The 17,345-nt window shown below is 48.0% G+C and overlaps 1 protein-coding gene across 2 annotated transcripts in view; it reads right to left on the bottom strand.

Annotated features, from left to right (window-relative positions):
* Positions 1–17,345, bottom strand: part of LOC137625924 (GRIP1-associated protein 1-like) — a 109,771-nt gene that overhangs the window by 62,673 nt on the left and 29,753 nt on the right. For both annotated transcript variants that reach the window (XM_068356934.1, XM_068356935.1), the window contains exons 4-5: positions 17,168–17,278; positions 4,759–4,919 (exon numbers count right to left, since the gene is read on the bottom strand). In XM_068356934.1, the coding sequence (XP_068213035.1) occupies positions 4,759–4,919; positions 17,168–17,278 (272 nt within the window). The remainder of the gene's footprint in view (positions 1–4,758; positions 4,920–17,167; positions 17,279–17,345) is intronic.

The following is a 17,345-nucleotide window of genomic DNA, read 5'->3' as shown; positions in this document are numbered from 1 at the left end:
ACATATACATAATTACATATATACATAAATACATGCATACATATATATATATATATATATATATATATATATATATATATATATATATATATATATATATATATTACTGTATATATATGGGTTATGGAAAAAATCCGCGAAGTGGTGAATCCGCGATGGTCGAACCGCGAAGTAGCGAGGGTTCACTGTATGTACTTGTCCATTTGCGCTAGAGCATGCGTATTCTCTGACTCCAGGAAAACGTTTGCAACAAATCCGGTTGCGGGAATAATGTATGAGCGACGAATCGCAACATTATTGTCAAAAGAATTTTGATAGTTGACTAACTGTAATATTTTCTTGAATGAGAGCGAACATGTTCTCAAACAAAATATACAGTTATAGAGGCAATCATTTCCCCTTTGGTTTACCACTCCTCTTTATGTGAGGGGCTAGCCAGTGTTCATTACACAGAAACGAATGTCTGGTTATCTGTGGGTGGGGTTTGAAACGTTCGTAAACGTAACGAAAAGTTGCCCACGCTGTTGCTATCGTTCTTTTAAGGTCAGCTAACAATGTTCCTTCGGGACTAATTGTTCGAAACAATAACCCTGTAAGGATAGAATAAAAGTCTCGGAAGCCTATCGTGTAAAAGGCAAGTCGTTATACCCTCGGTACAATGACGGGGGAGGCTGCCTCCATCAAACGGTAGGACCGAGTTTAAGACAATAACCTCACGGTTTTGTCTTGGCTAGAGCGCATGCTCCGGGACGGCCTACAGCCTTCATGAAGTTTTAACAATACCCACTGAAGTTCTGTAGAAACTTCTCAGGAACGAGTCTCCCAAAAAGGGTGAAGTCTCGTATGTCAGGGTTTGCTTCAAGAAGGCCAGACATAATTGCCATCGACCGCTTACCCGAAAGGGTTGCCATCGACCGCTTACCCGAAAGGGTTGCCATCGAACGCTTTCTCACTAGTGAGAAAACTACCGTCTAAATCAGGCAAGGCCTGTCAGGGGAAATGAACTGGAATGTAAAGAATTTTTCATTCCTCGCTCATTTCCGTCTGCTAACCAAACCACCCGAAGTGAGAAGGTGGAGGAAAGATGACGGTGGTTTGCTCAAAAAACGAAAGAATCGGTGCTGGCAAAACCAGACCAGCTGATATAGTAATCAGCTGGGAGTGCAGAGTGACGCATCAAGTCCCACCTTTGGAAGACCCATCCCGCAGGGGAGGGGAGGTCGACCACAGAGTGCCCAGAAAAAACTCTGGATCGCGGAAACCGAGAGATTCGGATCAGAGCCCAGGGGTTCAGAATCCATTTGCAAATTCCCCTCCCACGACCTTAAGGGATGTTGTGCCGAGAACCAGCAGGAACTCCATCACCCATTCCTGATGGAATTTTCAGGAATCGTGCTACGTGACCAGGACCCAAAGGAACTGTTTCACAGTTACCTGTAGAGATTCGCAAACCCCCAGGCAGCAGGCATCCCTCTGTCATAAGAGCAAAACTCTTAATGACGATGAGCGCGCGCGAACAATTCACGGGACGAGAGCTCGAAAACTCATGTCATGAGAGCAAAACTCTTGTGCACTCGTGTACACCTCTGTCATAAGAGTTGTTCGCGCCAAGTTGGTCGTGCGAGCGCGCCACATCGGCTGTGCGAGCCAATCCAATTGCGCGCGCCAGATCGGCCGTGCGTGCCCCAAAAGGTCGAGAGCACCAATTTGGTTGTGAGCGCCAAATTGGATGCACACGCCACATCGGCCGTGCGCGCAAATCCGATCGTGCGCGCCAATTTGGTCGTGCACACAAATTCGATCATGCGCGCCAATTTGGTTGTGTACGCCAAACCGATCGTGCGTGCCAGATCGTCCATGCGCGCATAAGGTTGGTTGTGTGCGCATAAGGTTGGTTGTGCACGCCAAACAGGTCGTGCGCGCAAAAGGTTGGTTGTGCACGCCAATTTGCACGCGAGAGCTCTCAGTGTGGCGAGAGTACTCACTACTACGTTCACCCGAAGGTTCACGATAGCCTGTGTTGTGTGAGCGCGACCGGTCAACGCAACAAGAGTCCCCAAACTCTGTCATATAAGTATGGCTATGATCATGAGAACTCAAAGGTTCGGCGTGAACAGCGTTGTGAAACCCCGAAAGATCAGCGCAAACGAAAAGGAAGTTTCTCTGTCACGAGGCCCCGAAGGATCAGCATGATAAAGGGCACGAGAGACCATAAGCCTAACGTAGCCTGTGTTGCGAGACCCCGAAGGGTCAGCGCAACGAAAAACCGAAGTTTCCCTGTCACTAAACACTGAAGTGTTGTAGTGACTAAAGTTACGAGAGCCCTAGGGTTCTGCGTAACTAACGTTACGAGACTCCGAAGGGTCAGCGTAACGAGAAACCGAAGATTCCCTGTCACAAAACACCGAAGTGTCAGTGACTAAAGTTACGAGAGCCCTAGGGTTCAACGTAACTAATGTTACGAGCCCCCGAAGGGTCAGCGTAACGAGAAACCAAAGTTTCCCTGTCACAAAACACCGAAGTGTCAGAGTGACTAAAGTTAGGAGAGCCCAAGGGTTCAGCGTAACTAATGTTACAAGACCCCGAAGGATCAGCCCAACGAGAAACCGAAGTTTCCCTGTCACAAAACACCAAGGTGTCAGAGTGACTAAAGTTACGAGAGCCAAAGGGTTCAGCGTAACTAATGTTACAAGACCCCGAAGGATCAGCCCAACGAGAAACCGAAGTTTCCCTGTCACAAAACACCAAGGTGTCAGAGTGACTAAAGTTACGAGAGCCAAAGGGTTCAGCGTAACTAATGTTACGAAACCCCGAAGGGTCAGCGCAACAAGAAACCGAAGTTTTCCTGTCACAAAACACCAAAGCGTCAGAGTGACTAAATTTACGCGAGCCCAAGGGTTCTGCATAACTAATGTTACGAGACCCCGAAGGATCAGCATAACGAGGAACCGAGGTTCCTCTGTCACGAGACCCCTAAAGGTGAGCGTGATTGATGGCACAAGTTCCCGAAGGCTCAGCGTAACTGAAACCCGAAGGTTTCGAGCGGAGCCTACTGTCATGAGAACCCGCAGGATCAACATAACGAGAGTGCGAAGGCTCAACGATCACGCCAGCCCAAAGGGTGATCGTAACGAGACCCCAAAGGGTGATCGTAACCAGAACCTGAAGGATCAAGGAGAACCAGCAGGTTCAAAGATAACACCTCCGCATAAGAGGTTTGTTCTCCCGAAGGAGAATGTCGCTTAAGATAAGGCTCTCACTCCGCCCCTGAAGGAAAACCATAAGCGTAACGGGGGACCACCGATGCCCAGAGGCGGTCTTCTCTCGAGGACGAGAGACAGGTTTCCCTGAAGGGATAACCTGCTTTGGAGAAAGCTCTGCCACCGCCCCTGGTGGATCAGCATGCTCCGACAAGTTATTTCTCGCGAACGAGAGGAAAGTTCTCCCGAAGAAGATCGCCTAAGACAAGCTTTCTTCCAGCTCTATGGGAATAAAGCGTAGGCGTAAAATATCTCTCTCGCGAACGAGGGAGAAGTCCTCCCGAAGGAGGACATCGTCAAAGACAAGCTTTCTCCCAGCTCTATGGGAAAAAAGCATAGGCATACAGTAATAATATATCTCTCGCGAACGAGAGTGAAGTCCTCTCGAAGAAGGACATCGCCTAAAATAAGCTTTTTCCCAGCTCTACGGGAAAAAAGCATAGGCATAAGAAACTCTCTCTCACGAACGAAAGAGAAGTCATCCCAAAGGAGGACATCGCCTAAGGCAAGCTTTCTCCCAGCTCTATGGGAAAAAAGCGTAGGCGTAAAAATCTCTCTCGCGAACGAGAGAGAAGTCCTCCTGCAAGAGGAAATAGCCTAAGTAAAGCTTTCTCCCAGCTCTATGGGAAAAAAGCATAGGCGTAAAAAAAATCACTCTGTCTTTCCCCTCAAAGGAGTAACATCAAGTTGTAGGTTGACAGCGAATGCTACCTCGTAACGAGGACAGCTCACGAGCTACCACATGGAGCGCAGGATAACGAACAGAGCAGCCATAGCACTCGGCCTTGTGTTCTACGTCGCTGCTACATGTGAAAAAAGGAAGTTGTGATCAATTACAATTCATGTTCTGATGCGCAAAAAACACTATTCGGGGAATAAGTCACCTTCTTTGTACGATAATTCCTCGAAAGGGAGCTGAACTGTTATACACTTTAATTCAGTAATGAAACAAACACACGGCAGTGTTGAGAACCTGCCGACCAACAGTCGCAGGGAGGGCGGCAATGACAACTCCCTTACGGCGGAGGCAGTCGGATAGGTTGTCAACAGCAAAGTTACAAGTATCTAACAACGTATGGTTCTTCTGCATATACTCATATATATGTAAGATAAACAAAAACACACAAGAAAACAAAAAAAACAGAAAAACACTCAAGGCAAGTCTTTGCGGGAGAGAAGGGCAGCATGTCCGTCCTCTACCGAGCCATAAAGTAAAGTGGTTACTCAGCCGAGAGGTGTGAGTGAGCGGGATAGCCAGTCTACCCCACGCCCCACCCGCTAACTAGCGGATGGGGTAGTTATCCCTCACTAAAATGATCATGGCTTGTCTTTCAGCTGCGCCGGAAGTATACCCTATAAATAGAGGAGGGTTTGTATCTACGTTGAAGCAAACCTAATTACTGTACAAGGCATTCAATAAATATAATTGTAATACAGCTGAATTTTGATGGGTTAAATATCTTACATTGTGAGCACCAGTGACTCTAATCTAACTTACATTGGTATAGAATGTGTTTTCAAAACATTTCTCAACTGAGTGACCTGGATATTAAGAGCCGATATCTTTTCCTTAAGGCTTGATGTTTCAGCCTGTAAGCGAGTTTCACTTTCATGCAGTTTCTTCTCCATATCTGTTAGTTCCAGCCTTAACCGTAGAACCTGAAATAATAGACATAATTACTTGTCAGAAAGGCTCTACTCTCTCACGAAAATAAAAGTGAAATAAAGAGATGACCACTCCCAATATTGCAAAACTAACTACCATACATAAGTAAACTATATACTGTACTGCACTTACTCAAATGCTCCATATACATAAAATAAACAATGTATTATTTTTCTTCTTATTAATAACAAATACTAATTAGTTTGGTTTACCATAGGCTCTGTTATTTGTTAAACTCCTAAGGTTCAGGGAACTTTTATACCTATAGAATAATACATAGTTAAACTTATAAAATAAAAAACAAGAATGCTGTATTGTTAGTCTCCCCCAAATGCCCACTTTACTCCACTTTCAAAATGTCTGAATCACTACTGATTTTGCCTACTTGCTATTATAGTTGAGAAATTAGTAATTTAAAGATGTTAGAAATAGAATTTAAATTTAACAATCACATGCACAAATTGGATATATATAAAACAAATTTGGAATTAATTTTCATTTTTCCTAACTATATAAATCTGAGTTCTTTATCTAGGAGAATGATAACAGCAAAGTTGGAATATGGCAGTAAAAATTTTATAGCAAGGTATAGGTAGTTGGTCAGTAGTTAACTGCCAAGGGTGGGTAGCTCACTGAGTAGTCACTTCGATTGCAGTGGGACTTTCTAGAGGGTTGGTGATGGTGGGAAAGTATGAATAAAGGACTCAGATTTGTATGGTCAGGAAAAATTACAAATTTGGAAGTAATTTTACGCCTGTGATGAAGGTTGGAGTCAATGTATTTCTTCCGCTCGCTCTCTCCTCATTCCAGGAAATCCCTGCCCTGAGACCTAAAGGTCTTCAGTTGCCCACCAGCTGGGGGAGTGTTCGCCTGAGCGCTACCTCGCAGATCCTACAATGGGAGAGGATCTGCTGCAGAGGACGCAGGTCTGGGGGGAAGAGACCTGGCAGGAGGGGGCTCCCTCCTGTCGCCTCTATAAGGAGAAGGGCTGAAGCCAATGCCTGCAGGAATGCAAACACTGTCCTGCTAAGCCTTACAAACCAACACCTCCAGTAGCCTATCATTCGATTGGGGACCCGAAAGTCCCAAGGAAAGACATAAGAAATGCGTCTTAGGATGCAAACTCCCCAAGGGAGGAAGGTTTTACTGCTTCACTAAGGGAGACGGGAAGAGCTTCCTGACCCGACGGTCACCCAAGGGTTAAACGGCCACCTCTCTTGTGCAATCGACCACCGGTGGAAGTCAAACAAGAAGAGGTCGAGGGCAGGGTACCAAGAGAGGAAGGAAGTCAGAAATTTTCTGACTTTGAGGAAGACACTGAAGGCAAAGAATCCCTTTTAGACTTCTTCCTCCCCCTGCCATACCGCTCCCACTGGGAGGATAGCCACTCCCAACAATCTTGGCATGGAGAAGCCTATATGCAAGAGTGTCCTCTGCATGTAGGGCAAAGCCAGTGAGAATCCACAACGACAGGACAAATCTGCACGTCGTCCATCCTCAAGCACTCACACTGCACATGTCTGTAAAAGGAAAATAAAAAAATATTAGGCAAGCCAGTTCCAGGAACATGGAAAAGAACGTCCGCTCTCAACCATGGCTGAAATTAGGGTCGAGTTGTAGTGAGTGAGCAGGGGAGCGCTGTTTTCCAGCTACCCATTGGTAACAACCGGTGATGTCTTTGACACCACATTAAAAGTTTTTATGGCCATGTTCCAGCTTGTACTGTTATCTTCTGTTATGTAAAGAACAAGGGTTTGTATTCATGTCAGAACAAATCAACGTTTCCATATAAAAAACTTTATAGTAAATTTTGTTACATAAAAATAACAAACATGGAAGTAATTTGTATTTTTCCTAACAATACAAACCTGGAGTTTTTAAATGGGTGAAGAGATCAGCGCAAGCTGTCATACGGCTATGAAACTTCTAACAAAATATCAACAATCGTTACAGTTGTTACCAGAGGTATCGAGGAGAAGAACCGGCTCTTCCCTCACTCATACCTTCTTCACTTTGATTGTAGCTGGGATTTTCTCCGGTGGTAGGTGATGGCAGGTAAGGTATGTGTAAAGAACTCTAGATTTGTACTGTTAGGATACAAATTATTTCCAAATTTGTCATTATTTCCTACACAAAATACAAACCTTAAGTTCTTTACATAGGAGAGTGGAAGTCACTTCAACTGGATGAAACTTTAAAACTGGGATTGCTGCATCCGAGCACGATAATGTAGAGGACGAGCATCCTGATACTTTGTAAATCAGTGGCCTGTCAATGCCAGCGGGTTGACAGCCCATGTAAAAGTGAAAATGAGCGTAAGAACATGACTGACTGTCAAGGCAATGCATAAACAATGTTCCAACTCTCCCTCATAAGTGGAAGACCATGGTACAGATGATTTGGCACTACCCAAGACTAGAGAACATTGGTTTGATTTCCGAGCGACCGTCTCCTACAAGAGTTGCTTACCATAGATATAGTCTCTTCTACCTTTACCATGAGAAAAGTAGCCACTGAACAATTACAGTGCAGTAATTTGTGCAAGTGTACCCTCAAGCTAGAGAACTAACCCAAGACAGTAGAATACCATGGTACAGAGGCTAAGGCACTATCCAAGACTACTGAACATTGGTTTGATTTCGGAGTGGTTGTCTCCTAGAAAAGTTCATTCTACAGTTTCTTCTACACTCACCAAGAGGAAAGTAGCCATTGAACTATTATAGTGCAGTGGTTAAAGCCTTGAGCAAAGAAGAATTGTTTGGTAATCTCAATGTTGTCATGTGCATGAGGACAGAGGAGAATGTGGAAAGAATAAACCAGACTATTTGGTGCATATGTAGGCAAAGGATAAATTAGCCGTAACCAGATAGAGAGGGATCCAAAATAGTACTGTCTGGCCAGTCAAAGGACCCAATAACTCTCACAATAGTATCTCTACAGGCAGGTGGTGCCTTGGCCAACCTACTACCTGAAAGCGGGGTTGGAAGAAGCTGCCCAGGCCTTCTTCGACTCTGCAGATGACCCCGAAGGCGAAGAATCCCTCCTAGGTTTCTTCTCCCACTGGGAGGATGGCCACTCCCAATATTCAGAACACGGTGACACTTGAGAACATGAATGCCCTTGGCATGAAGGGCATAACCAATGAGGATCTGTAAGGGAGCACTTATAAAAGTGTCACAGGTCTTTGGCGACACCCCCAGACATTCCCGCGTAACAGGAACCATCCTCAATTAACAGTCACTCACACCAAACACACTGGAAAGAGAAAAATAGAACTGTTAAAAAATCCTGCTACAAAAGTTCCAGCCAGCAAGAACCTGTGCATTCACCGATGGCTGAAATCTAAGCGAGTTGTCAGGAAGCTGTTGGGGGACAGTTGCCTCCTCGCTATCAAAAATAACAACCTGCCGGTTGTTTACACATTGTTATTATTCTAACTGCCGTGTTTCAGCTTTGCTATTATCTATTCTAAGTAAAGGACGAAGGTTTGTATTAGAGTAGGAACAAATAAATCTATTTTTTATGAAAATTTTATAAAATTATCTTATGTTTTTCATAAAATTTTCATGTTTAATTTTTAATATCTCTTATCATTGCAAAGATATTCTGGTTGCTTACGTCATTAAAATGTTTAATCATTCCTTGATATAATGCAAGAAACTGGAAGTTAATACGGTATCTATTATAGTTTGGCCACACCGAGTAGCAGAAACTAATTTTTCTGCGGATGTGTAAATTTTGCCCTAACAGCAATATTGTCATACTGTACCCAGTATCATGAGAGGGTTAAGATCGATAACAACTTCAAATAGGTAAGTCACATACAAACAATGAAACGAGACTTCTCAGACTGTTCTTGATCAATTATTTACCAATTACAAGTGATAATAAGAACAAAGGGATAAAGTTTGATAAAAAAAAAAACAGCAAATCTTGCAAATAATTCCTTCTACCCATACAGTAGAACACTGATATCTTCAAATATTAATTTCCAAAACTTCATAAACTAACATATTATCTGCTGTTCCTAAACAATTATCTCTAAAACTTACCCTTTGAGAATCATACGTTAAAACTTATCTCTTTAGAATCATCAAGTTACCTCTTTAGAAACATCCGTTAAAACTTATCTCTTTAGAATCATCAGTTAAAACTTTTTCTTTAGAATCCTCTGTTAAAACTTATCTCTTTAGAATCATCAGTTAAAACTTTTTCTTTAGAATCCTCTGTTAAAACTTATCTCTTCAGAATCATCAGTTAAAACTTTTTCTTTAGAATCCTCTGTTAAAACTTATCTCTTCAGAATCATCAGTTAAAACTTTTTCTTTAGAATCATCCGTTAAAACTTATCTCTTCAGAATCATCAGTTAAAACTTTTTCTTTGGAATCCTCTGTTAAAACTTATCTCTTCAGAATCATCAGTTAAAACTTTTTCTTTAGAATCATCCGTTAAAACATGACAAATTCGAAGATAATTTATATTTTTCCTAACCATACAAACCTTAGCTATTTACATTGGGTTTACCTTTTAGCGCAGCTGAAATGGCGAGCCATTAGAATTTAACGAGGGCGTATTACCCCCCGCGCTAGTTAGCGGGGGGGGTAGGGGAGTGGTAACTAGCTACCCCTCCTCCCCCTCACACACAGGTGAATGCTCACTTTCACTTAGAGGTAGGACTTGTCTTGGGGGACAGGGCTGGCGGGCAAATATGTGTAAATAGCTAAGGTTTGTATGGTTAGGAAAAATACAAATTATCTTCGAATTTGTCATTTGTTCCGTAACCAAAATACAAACCACGCTATTTACATTGGGTGACTTACCCTTAGGTAGGGTGGAAAGTCCCCAGCCATACTGGCTTTGGCTTTACCCGGGGACTCAGAATCCGAGTGAGTCGCACTCAATAAAGGGAGTCCCTGCACCTCACAAGTTCCTTGCTCAGCAAGGAACCGTGTGGCCTACATAAGCTTGTTTGTGAAGGAAGAAGTGTGACCCGTCCTAGGCAGTTGACCTGGAGTTCCAGAAGGAACTCTGGGTTAGGACGTTCCCAATACCACCTCGTCAGGGTATGGGGGACGCGACAGTATTGACTCAATACTCGGAACACAAGGAAGCATGGTTTACCTGCAGAAGTTCGAGGTCAGCTATGCAGAGACCAGGATGCTGCTTCCCCATAGAGGGGATGATGAAGAAAGAAATAAGGGCCAGACATACTTCTTTCGTTCATGCAGACTAAAACCTGATAACAATGCCCTCAACCTTCTGCTACCTGTCCAAAAAGGAGCCTGAGGTTAGACCAGCTGTTGTGTAGCCACCACAGAGCGATAGAAAACGTATCGAAACTCCTGTGGGTCACGCCCTGCAGGCAGCGGGCTGCGAAGGTCATTAGACGCTTCCAGACTCCGGCTTGTAGCACCTGCGTCACAGAGTAGTATTACTCGAAGGCGAGGGACGTTGCGATGTATCCAACATCGTGCTGTAGGGCGACGTGACGGGGGAGGGTCTGGAGACAGGTCGAGATGAATGTCCTTGAGTCCGAGCTGAAGAGGTATACTGGTGACTCTCCCCCGTGTCATCCTTGTGCTCCCAAATCGGCTGCAACTGAGGACAAACTGCAGCTGTTCCCAAAGCTAACCTCTCGATTCCTTTACTGGCAAGAAAGAGAAGGTTTTGGGACATCTGATACAGAATGGAGACTCGAAATCTTGAAGGAATTGGAGAGAAGGGCCGGGACCCCAAGATTCTGAGTCTAGCCAACAACTCAGGAGCGAACCTGAATGTTGCCTTCCCCTCTTCCTTAGAAAGGGCGGAGTCGTACGAGACCAAGATGATTGCTTACACACTGGCCGCGGCCAGAGTGAGCAGGAGACCCAAGACGGAATACAATCCAAGGCCTGTCGTAAAGGGTCTTGAGAAGATCTCTTAAGGGACTAAAAAGTCCGAGCCATGCTCCAAGTTGGAGGTCTCACTCCGACTAGGGCAGGGACGATCGTAGCTTCGCATGAGCGAGAAAAGATCCAGCGGGCAGGAAAAAGTTATTCCTTTAAGCCTGAAGGTCAGGGAAAGGCTGAGCGACAGGCTTCATTGCCGAGAGCGGAAAGGAGTTTCCTCCCGCCGAAAGGCAATAAGATCGTTATTGCTGGAGAAGAGGCCTCAAGGGAAGAGGTATATCTCCCACGGCACCAACCACCGAAGACTCTTCACTTCGCCTGGAAGAACCCTGCGGATGACTATCGCAGATGACGCGACCTCCGTCCCGCGACTGTAGCGGGTTGTCTCTTCTTGAGGAGGAGGCGTAGTGTCTCCAGGCATGAAGCCGAAGCGACGCCCCGGTTCGTGAAAGATGTTGCAGTGTGGTTGTTTGAGTAGTCTGTGCCGTGGGAGAAGCTCTCCCGGGAGTTCAGTCAGGGGAAGCAGAGGGTCCAGAAACCGTTCTGCTCATAGTCCCAGTGGAGCTCTCCCATTGAAAGGTTGACAGACAACCTGGTCTTGTTGAGACCCATTCTCCACAGACAAAAAGGAGGGAAGACGCAGGCGTCAAAGTTGTCCCACCATCACCGGAATGCATCTTGCCAGAGTCTCGGGGTCTGAGACTGGGGGGAAGAACAGCGGAAGCTTGAGGTTCCAAGCTGTCGCGATCAGGTCCCCCAGACCAGGACTTGCTGGTTACTCAAGGCCAAAGACCCCCAGGTACACTCTCTCTACGAGGCTCTGCTCGGATAGTCGGAGAGAACATTCCTCTGCCTGGAATGAGAGAGCCGATGGTGGTATTGAGAGTATCTTAATCATCTCGGTATCTCTACTGCAAGATGTGAAGGTGTGAAATTGGGTCCTCTGCTGGTTAGAACACGCCAGAAACATGAAGTCGACGCGCACGGAGCGACTCGGCAGGAGCTGTAGGATCTGTAGAGGGGCCAGACTACGGCCCCTAAGCCTGCCTGAATGATGGAGAGGTATCCTTCAGGTCCTGACCATAGGCCTGGACCGGAACATGCCCCCCCCCCCCCCCCCCTTTTCTTTGACGAGTCCGAGAACAGCATCAGGAATGTGGGGAAAGGACGAGAATATCCACTCCCATCAAGAGGTTCCATAGGTCAACACCCATTGCAGGTCTAATAGTTCCGCTGGTCCCATAGGGGCCAGGAAGTCCGGTTAATCGTTGCCTGAAACCACCGGAACTTGGACCACCCCACATGGAACTTATCCTGAGGCGACCGTTCGGAACTATAGACGGGTCAATGAGGAAAGGAGAACTAGGAAACGTTCCAAGGTAGGGCTGAAAGCTCTGCTTGACAGAGAACAGGTACTGCGACTCTCCTCAGCCTTGCCACAGTCAACTGAAGGGAAGGCTCGGAGGAGGTGGCAACAGAATCTGGCGTCCCCAGGTGGTCACTCATCCAAGTACCGACCAGAACCGACGTTGCTTAACCTCGCTGGACGGACGAGAAGCGGGGTTTCCAACATGGTAAGGCCGTTGACTCAATATCATGGCCAGATACTCCAGATGTTGAGGCAGAAGAAGAGAAGGCTTCTAGCAAAATACCATGAACCCCCACTCATGGTAAGCATCCGGAAGCTTGACCCGGCGCTGAAGAAGGTCGAACCCGAGCCTACCGGGGTTGACCAGCCCTCCAAAAAACGAAGGAGGAGGAAGCCTGCACCTGAGCGGCCATGAGGAAAGCAGGGAGAGTTCTCTGGGGAAAAAAAACCTGCGATGCCACGGCGGGATCGCCACACTGCATCATAAGCAGGAATACCTGCAGTCTAGGCTGAATTCCACGAGCTCCCTGAAAGATGGATGGAATGGAAACTGAAAGTACCCGTCCTTCCGATCCAGGGTTTAAGGAGTCCTGTCGCCTCGTTACCAGTCTGATCGATTCTGCTGTTCTACGCTGGACGAAGTTTGTTCGACAAACTTGATCAGGGCTGAGAGGTCGACTACGGAACTCCCGTCTCAGATACTTCCTTACAAGAAAGGATCGACTGAAGAAGCCGGGGGTGAAGCCGTCGATGATCCTATGGAGGACCTTCTCCTAAGGTATGGATCATTCTGCCCAAACGGGCAACTCTTGCCGACCCTATGGCATAGAGGTTCAGAGACACTGAATTCGCTGACAGAGACGGGAGGCGCGATATCCTTGGCTGATCACAGAGATTGTGCGGGAATGGGCATCGGGAAGCTGTCATCCGGATGAGTAACCTTAAGCATCCTCTCAGTGTGAAACCTGCAAGGGGGGGGTGCCAATCCTAAAGTTCGTTAACTCTGCCGCTCTCTTTAGGACTATGCCCCCCCCCCCCCCCCCCCCCCCCCCCCCCCCCGGGGAGCCTCCCGTGACATCTGTTCCTGACAGGAGGAAACTGCAATTGGACACCTTGTCTCAGATGTCGTAGCCGATAACTTAGGCCGACGTGGTTGAAAGAAAAAGGCGCTGGAGCCCCGCAGAGTCTGGAAGAAAGCGCCTTGGAGGAGTGAAAACGGAAGTCGCCTTCCTCCGCACAGCCGCTGTCTAAGTCTCTGTCCTTGGGAACAAACAAACTCTTCTTAAGGATGGAAGGGTGTCTGAGATTGTCGACATCCACGGATGAGACACCCGAAAGGAAGCCCTCGGTCAGCGCGTCCAGATGGTCCAACATCGAGCTTGCCCGCAAGTTAGATACTTAACGACGAAACGCCAAGGTGCCTGAGCCCGAGAGGAGGAAAGTAACCATGACCTTCCTGTAGCTTCCTTGAACCAAACCTCGGGCCGTAACCGAGGAGGGAAAGGACCTGGTAAGCCCCCTACACGAGGTGGAGAAGAGGAAGGGTAAGCAGTCACCCCTTGGTCGATGGAGAAATCTCGAACGGAAAGCCCCCCGCCAAAAATCCTTCCAGGGAATGACGGGGAAGGGCTAACCCAGGTTCTGGAAAGAGGAGTGTTGCTCAGACCTCCCTGAAGATTCTTCCTATTCTTGCAAGTGCCATGCTCTGCGTTTACGGGGTGAGGCCGTGTTCTGGAACTCGCCAGGCTGGCCATGCTGCGAAAACCCCAATGGGAATCGTGGTCGCAATCGCCCTGGAGCTCGCGCGATGGTAAATCAATGATTTGCGCGTGAGCGAACGTGGAAGCGCCCATGCGCGTGAGCGAACGTGGAAGCGCCCATGCGCGGTCACGCAGGAACGCAAACGAAGGTGAGCGAAGGAGCGCAGAAGGAGGGCGAGAGTGGAAGGAAGGGCGAGAGCTGGTGGTCGGCGAGTGATAACCCATAGGCGAGCAATGGATACTGCAAGAATTAAGCCGACGTTCGTGCGAAAAAACACTGTCGGTTCGCGCGACGGAACCCCGTCGGTTCGCGCGACGGAACCCCCGTCGGTTCGCGCGACGGAACCCCGTCGGTTCGCGCGACGGAACCCCGTCGGTTCGCGCGACGGAACCCCGTCGGTTCGCGCGACGGAACCCCGTCGGTTCGCGCGACGGAACCCCGTCGGTTCGCGCGACGGAACACCGTCGGTTCGCGCGACGGAACACCGTCGGTTCGCGCGACGGAACACCGTCGGTTCGCGCGACGGAACACCGTCGGTTCGCGCGACGGAACACCGTCGGTTCGCGCGACAGAACACCGTCCGTCCGCGCGACGGAAACCGTCCGTTCGCGCGGTGGAATACCGTTGGTTCGCGCGCGGGAGAACATTGGAGAGCATGTGCGCGGTCGCGCATGAGAGTAGACGTGCAGGCACGCAGGCGTGCGGTCGCGCAGGAACGTGGGCGTGTGGCCGTGCGTGTGAGCACAGGCGGTCGGGAGACCGATGGCGCGTCGGCAAGCGATGGCGCGTTGACGAGCGATGGCGCGTTCTGGCGAGGCAATAGCCCGCAGGAGAGTGACGGAGCGTTGGCAAGCGATGGCTCGTCGGCAAGCGACGGCGCGTTGGCGAGCGGTGGTGCGTTAACAAAACACTAGCGAGCAGCTGAAGAATCGCGCGGGTGCATAGGCGATTGCCAACGTGAGAGAGACTAGTGATGGTTAGCGCGCATCGCGCTAACAGAAGGCGCGCAGGTGCATCAGAAAGGTGAGCGCTGAAGCCAGCTGTTAATCAGGCGATCCTAGACGGTCAGAAACCCGTTGGCGCCCATTGGTGCGCGGCAAAGAAGGGCGCGCAGATGTGCGCTGGCGATTGAAGAAAGCTGGCGCACATAAGGACAGAAGAAAAGGTGAGCGCTGGCGAGCAGGAGGAAGATCTACGGCAAGACTCAGCTACCGGAGATAGTGGTACACAGCAGGCGAGCGCTAGATCGCTACTGATGGTGGTCAGGGGAACTGACACGCGTGGCAGATCGATGGCGATCGTTGACAAGGTAGGAGATCGCTGGCGAGCAGGTGAACGTTGACGCGTCTAAGGTCGCTGGCGAGCTGATGATCGCTGACGAGCAGAAGGCAACGCGTGGAAGCCTGCGCATAGAAGAAGAGTCCTTGACCCAGACCTGAACCGAAGTTCTAGATCGCGAGGGCGAACGTGGGCGCACAGGGCGCGTAACAGGAACCAACCGGAACAGCAGAGATGATCATCATGAGAGCGCTGACGAACAGGAGAGTGTTGGCGAACAGGAGAGCGCTAGCGATCAGGAAGCGCTGATGAGCAGGAGAGCGCCTGTGCGCTAACACTGAGCAGGAGCAGGCCGGAAGACCGTTGCCTGTCCGCCGGGAGACATGTCCGTCGGAAGACCGTTGTCCGTCGGGAAGACCGTTGTCAGTCGGGAAGACCGTTGCCCGCACCAGGGCGGATGAAGGAGTTGGTAGGCTGCAAACGTAGATTCAAAAAGGCGCCTCTTAGGACCCTTATAGGGAGATGAGAGGCCCTTACGACGAGGCGGATGGTGAACCTTACGGCGAAGGAGGCCAACAGTAACAGCAGCAGCAGAATCCTCCGAAGAGGAGTCTCTATGAGTGTACTCTCTTGCGAACGAAAGAGAAACACTTCGTAGAAGAGACTGGTCAGCCAGTGACCTAAAAGGAGCAATCCTACGAAGAGGGGCTCCTGCAGTTGCCCAGCCCCTTGAGCGAAACTGCAGGTGTGACCGCTCAGCACCAAGAGCATAGTCGCACGAAAAAAAATGCAAGAGAAGAGCCCCCCAAAAGGGGAAAAACTCAAGACTGGACAGGAAAATCTTCCCTCGGAAGGAAAGTTACCCACCCAAGGAGGCAAGCCTCCCGAGTTCTAAAATGAACTGGAGAGCGGTCAATCGTCACGGGAGTACTACCAGTAGAAGGAGACACGCCCCTGACGAAAATCCAAAGGGGAGGCAGCAACTGCTGAATCCCCAGGCCTCCACAAGACAGCTCACACCGTAGCCATATTACAGAAACGAACTAAATCGGTAACTGTAAAAAAATAAAAACAAAAAACATTAGTACACATTCATTCCCCGGGGAAGGCTCCGAGGAGGAATCCCGAGGGAAAGGAACAAGAATTACACAACAGGCACGTGCCCTCACAACCACTTACACTCACGGAAGGAGAGCTGTAACCAAAACAGAATTATAACAATTATAATTATGAAACTATGTAATTATGTAATTTAAAAATGAATGAACACTAAAGAAAGAACGAAAACCCCGAAAGGAATCGTTCTAAGCTGAAAAATTAACAACTACAATTAGATTCATAAACTAATTGAGACAAAACGTATGGCGTAGCAACCCCCCCACACAAGAAGGAAGCTACAAGGGCGTAGTAAAACGTAGTAAAAGGGTGAACGACCTCAAGAGAGAGAGAGAGAGAGAAAGACCGAAGTCAAACTCGATCGCAACCCATAAAATTACGCCATGGTGGCCTAACTGCCGAGGACTCCACGGAGATATCATACACTACACACACAACTCTGAAAAGGAAACTTACTGATTTCTATACTCAAATATATATACAAACATGAAAACATGTTTACATATATATTGAGTAAAAGAAAAGTAAGCGATTAAGTAAAGACAAAACAAACAATGGCTGCCAAGCGAGGACCAAGACAGAGACGTCTGTCCCAGTCCGAGCCAAAAGTGAAAGTGAGCATTCACCTGTGTGTGAGGGGGGGGGGGAGGGGTAGCTAGCTACCACTCCCCTACCCCCCCGCTAACTAGCGCGGGGGTAATACACCCTCGTTAAATTCTAATGGCTCGCCATTTCAGCTGCGCTAAAAGGTAAACCCAATGTAAATAGCGTGGTTTGTATTTCGGTTACGGAACAATTACCCCTTTAGAATCATCCGTTAGAACTTACCTCTTTAGAATCATCCGTGCATCCATGATCACCATCTGGAGTATCTTCGATGGTCTGGTTACCACACAACAGTTTCACTTGCCTTTCGTATCTCTCATTTTCTCCGACCAGCTAAGGAAAAACGAAAAATCAGAAAAGAAACATGACAAATTCGAAGATAATTTGTATTTTTCCTAAC

The sequence above is a fragment of the Palaemon carinicauda genome, chromosome 33, assembly GCF_036898095.1.
Source record: "Palaemon carinicauda isolate YSFRI2023 chromosome 33, ASM3689809v2, whole genome shotgun sequence".
NCBI classification, from domain to species: Eukaryota; Metazoa; Arthropoda; class Malacostraca; order Decapoda; family Palaemonidae; genus Palaemon; species Palaemon carinicauda.
The sequence above is the reverse complement of the archived record's forward strand: the minus strand, read 5'-3'. Positions and strand labels throughout refer to the sequence as shown.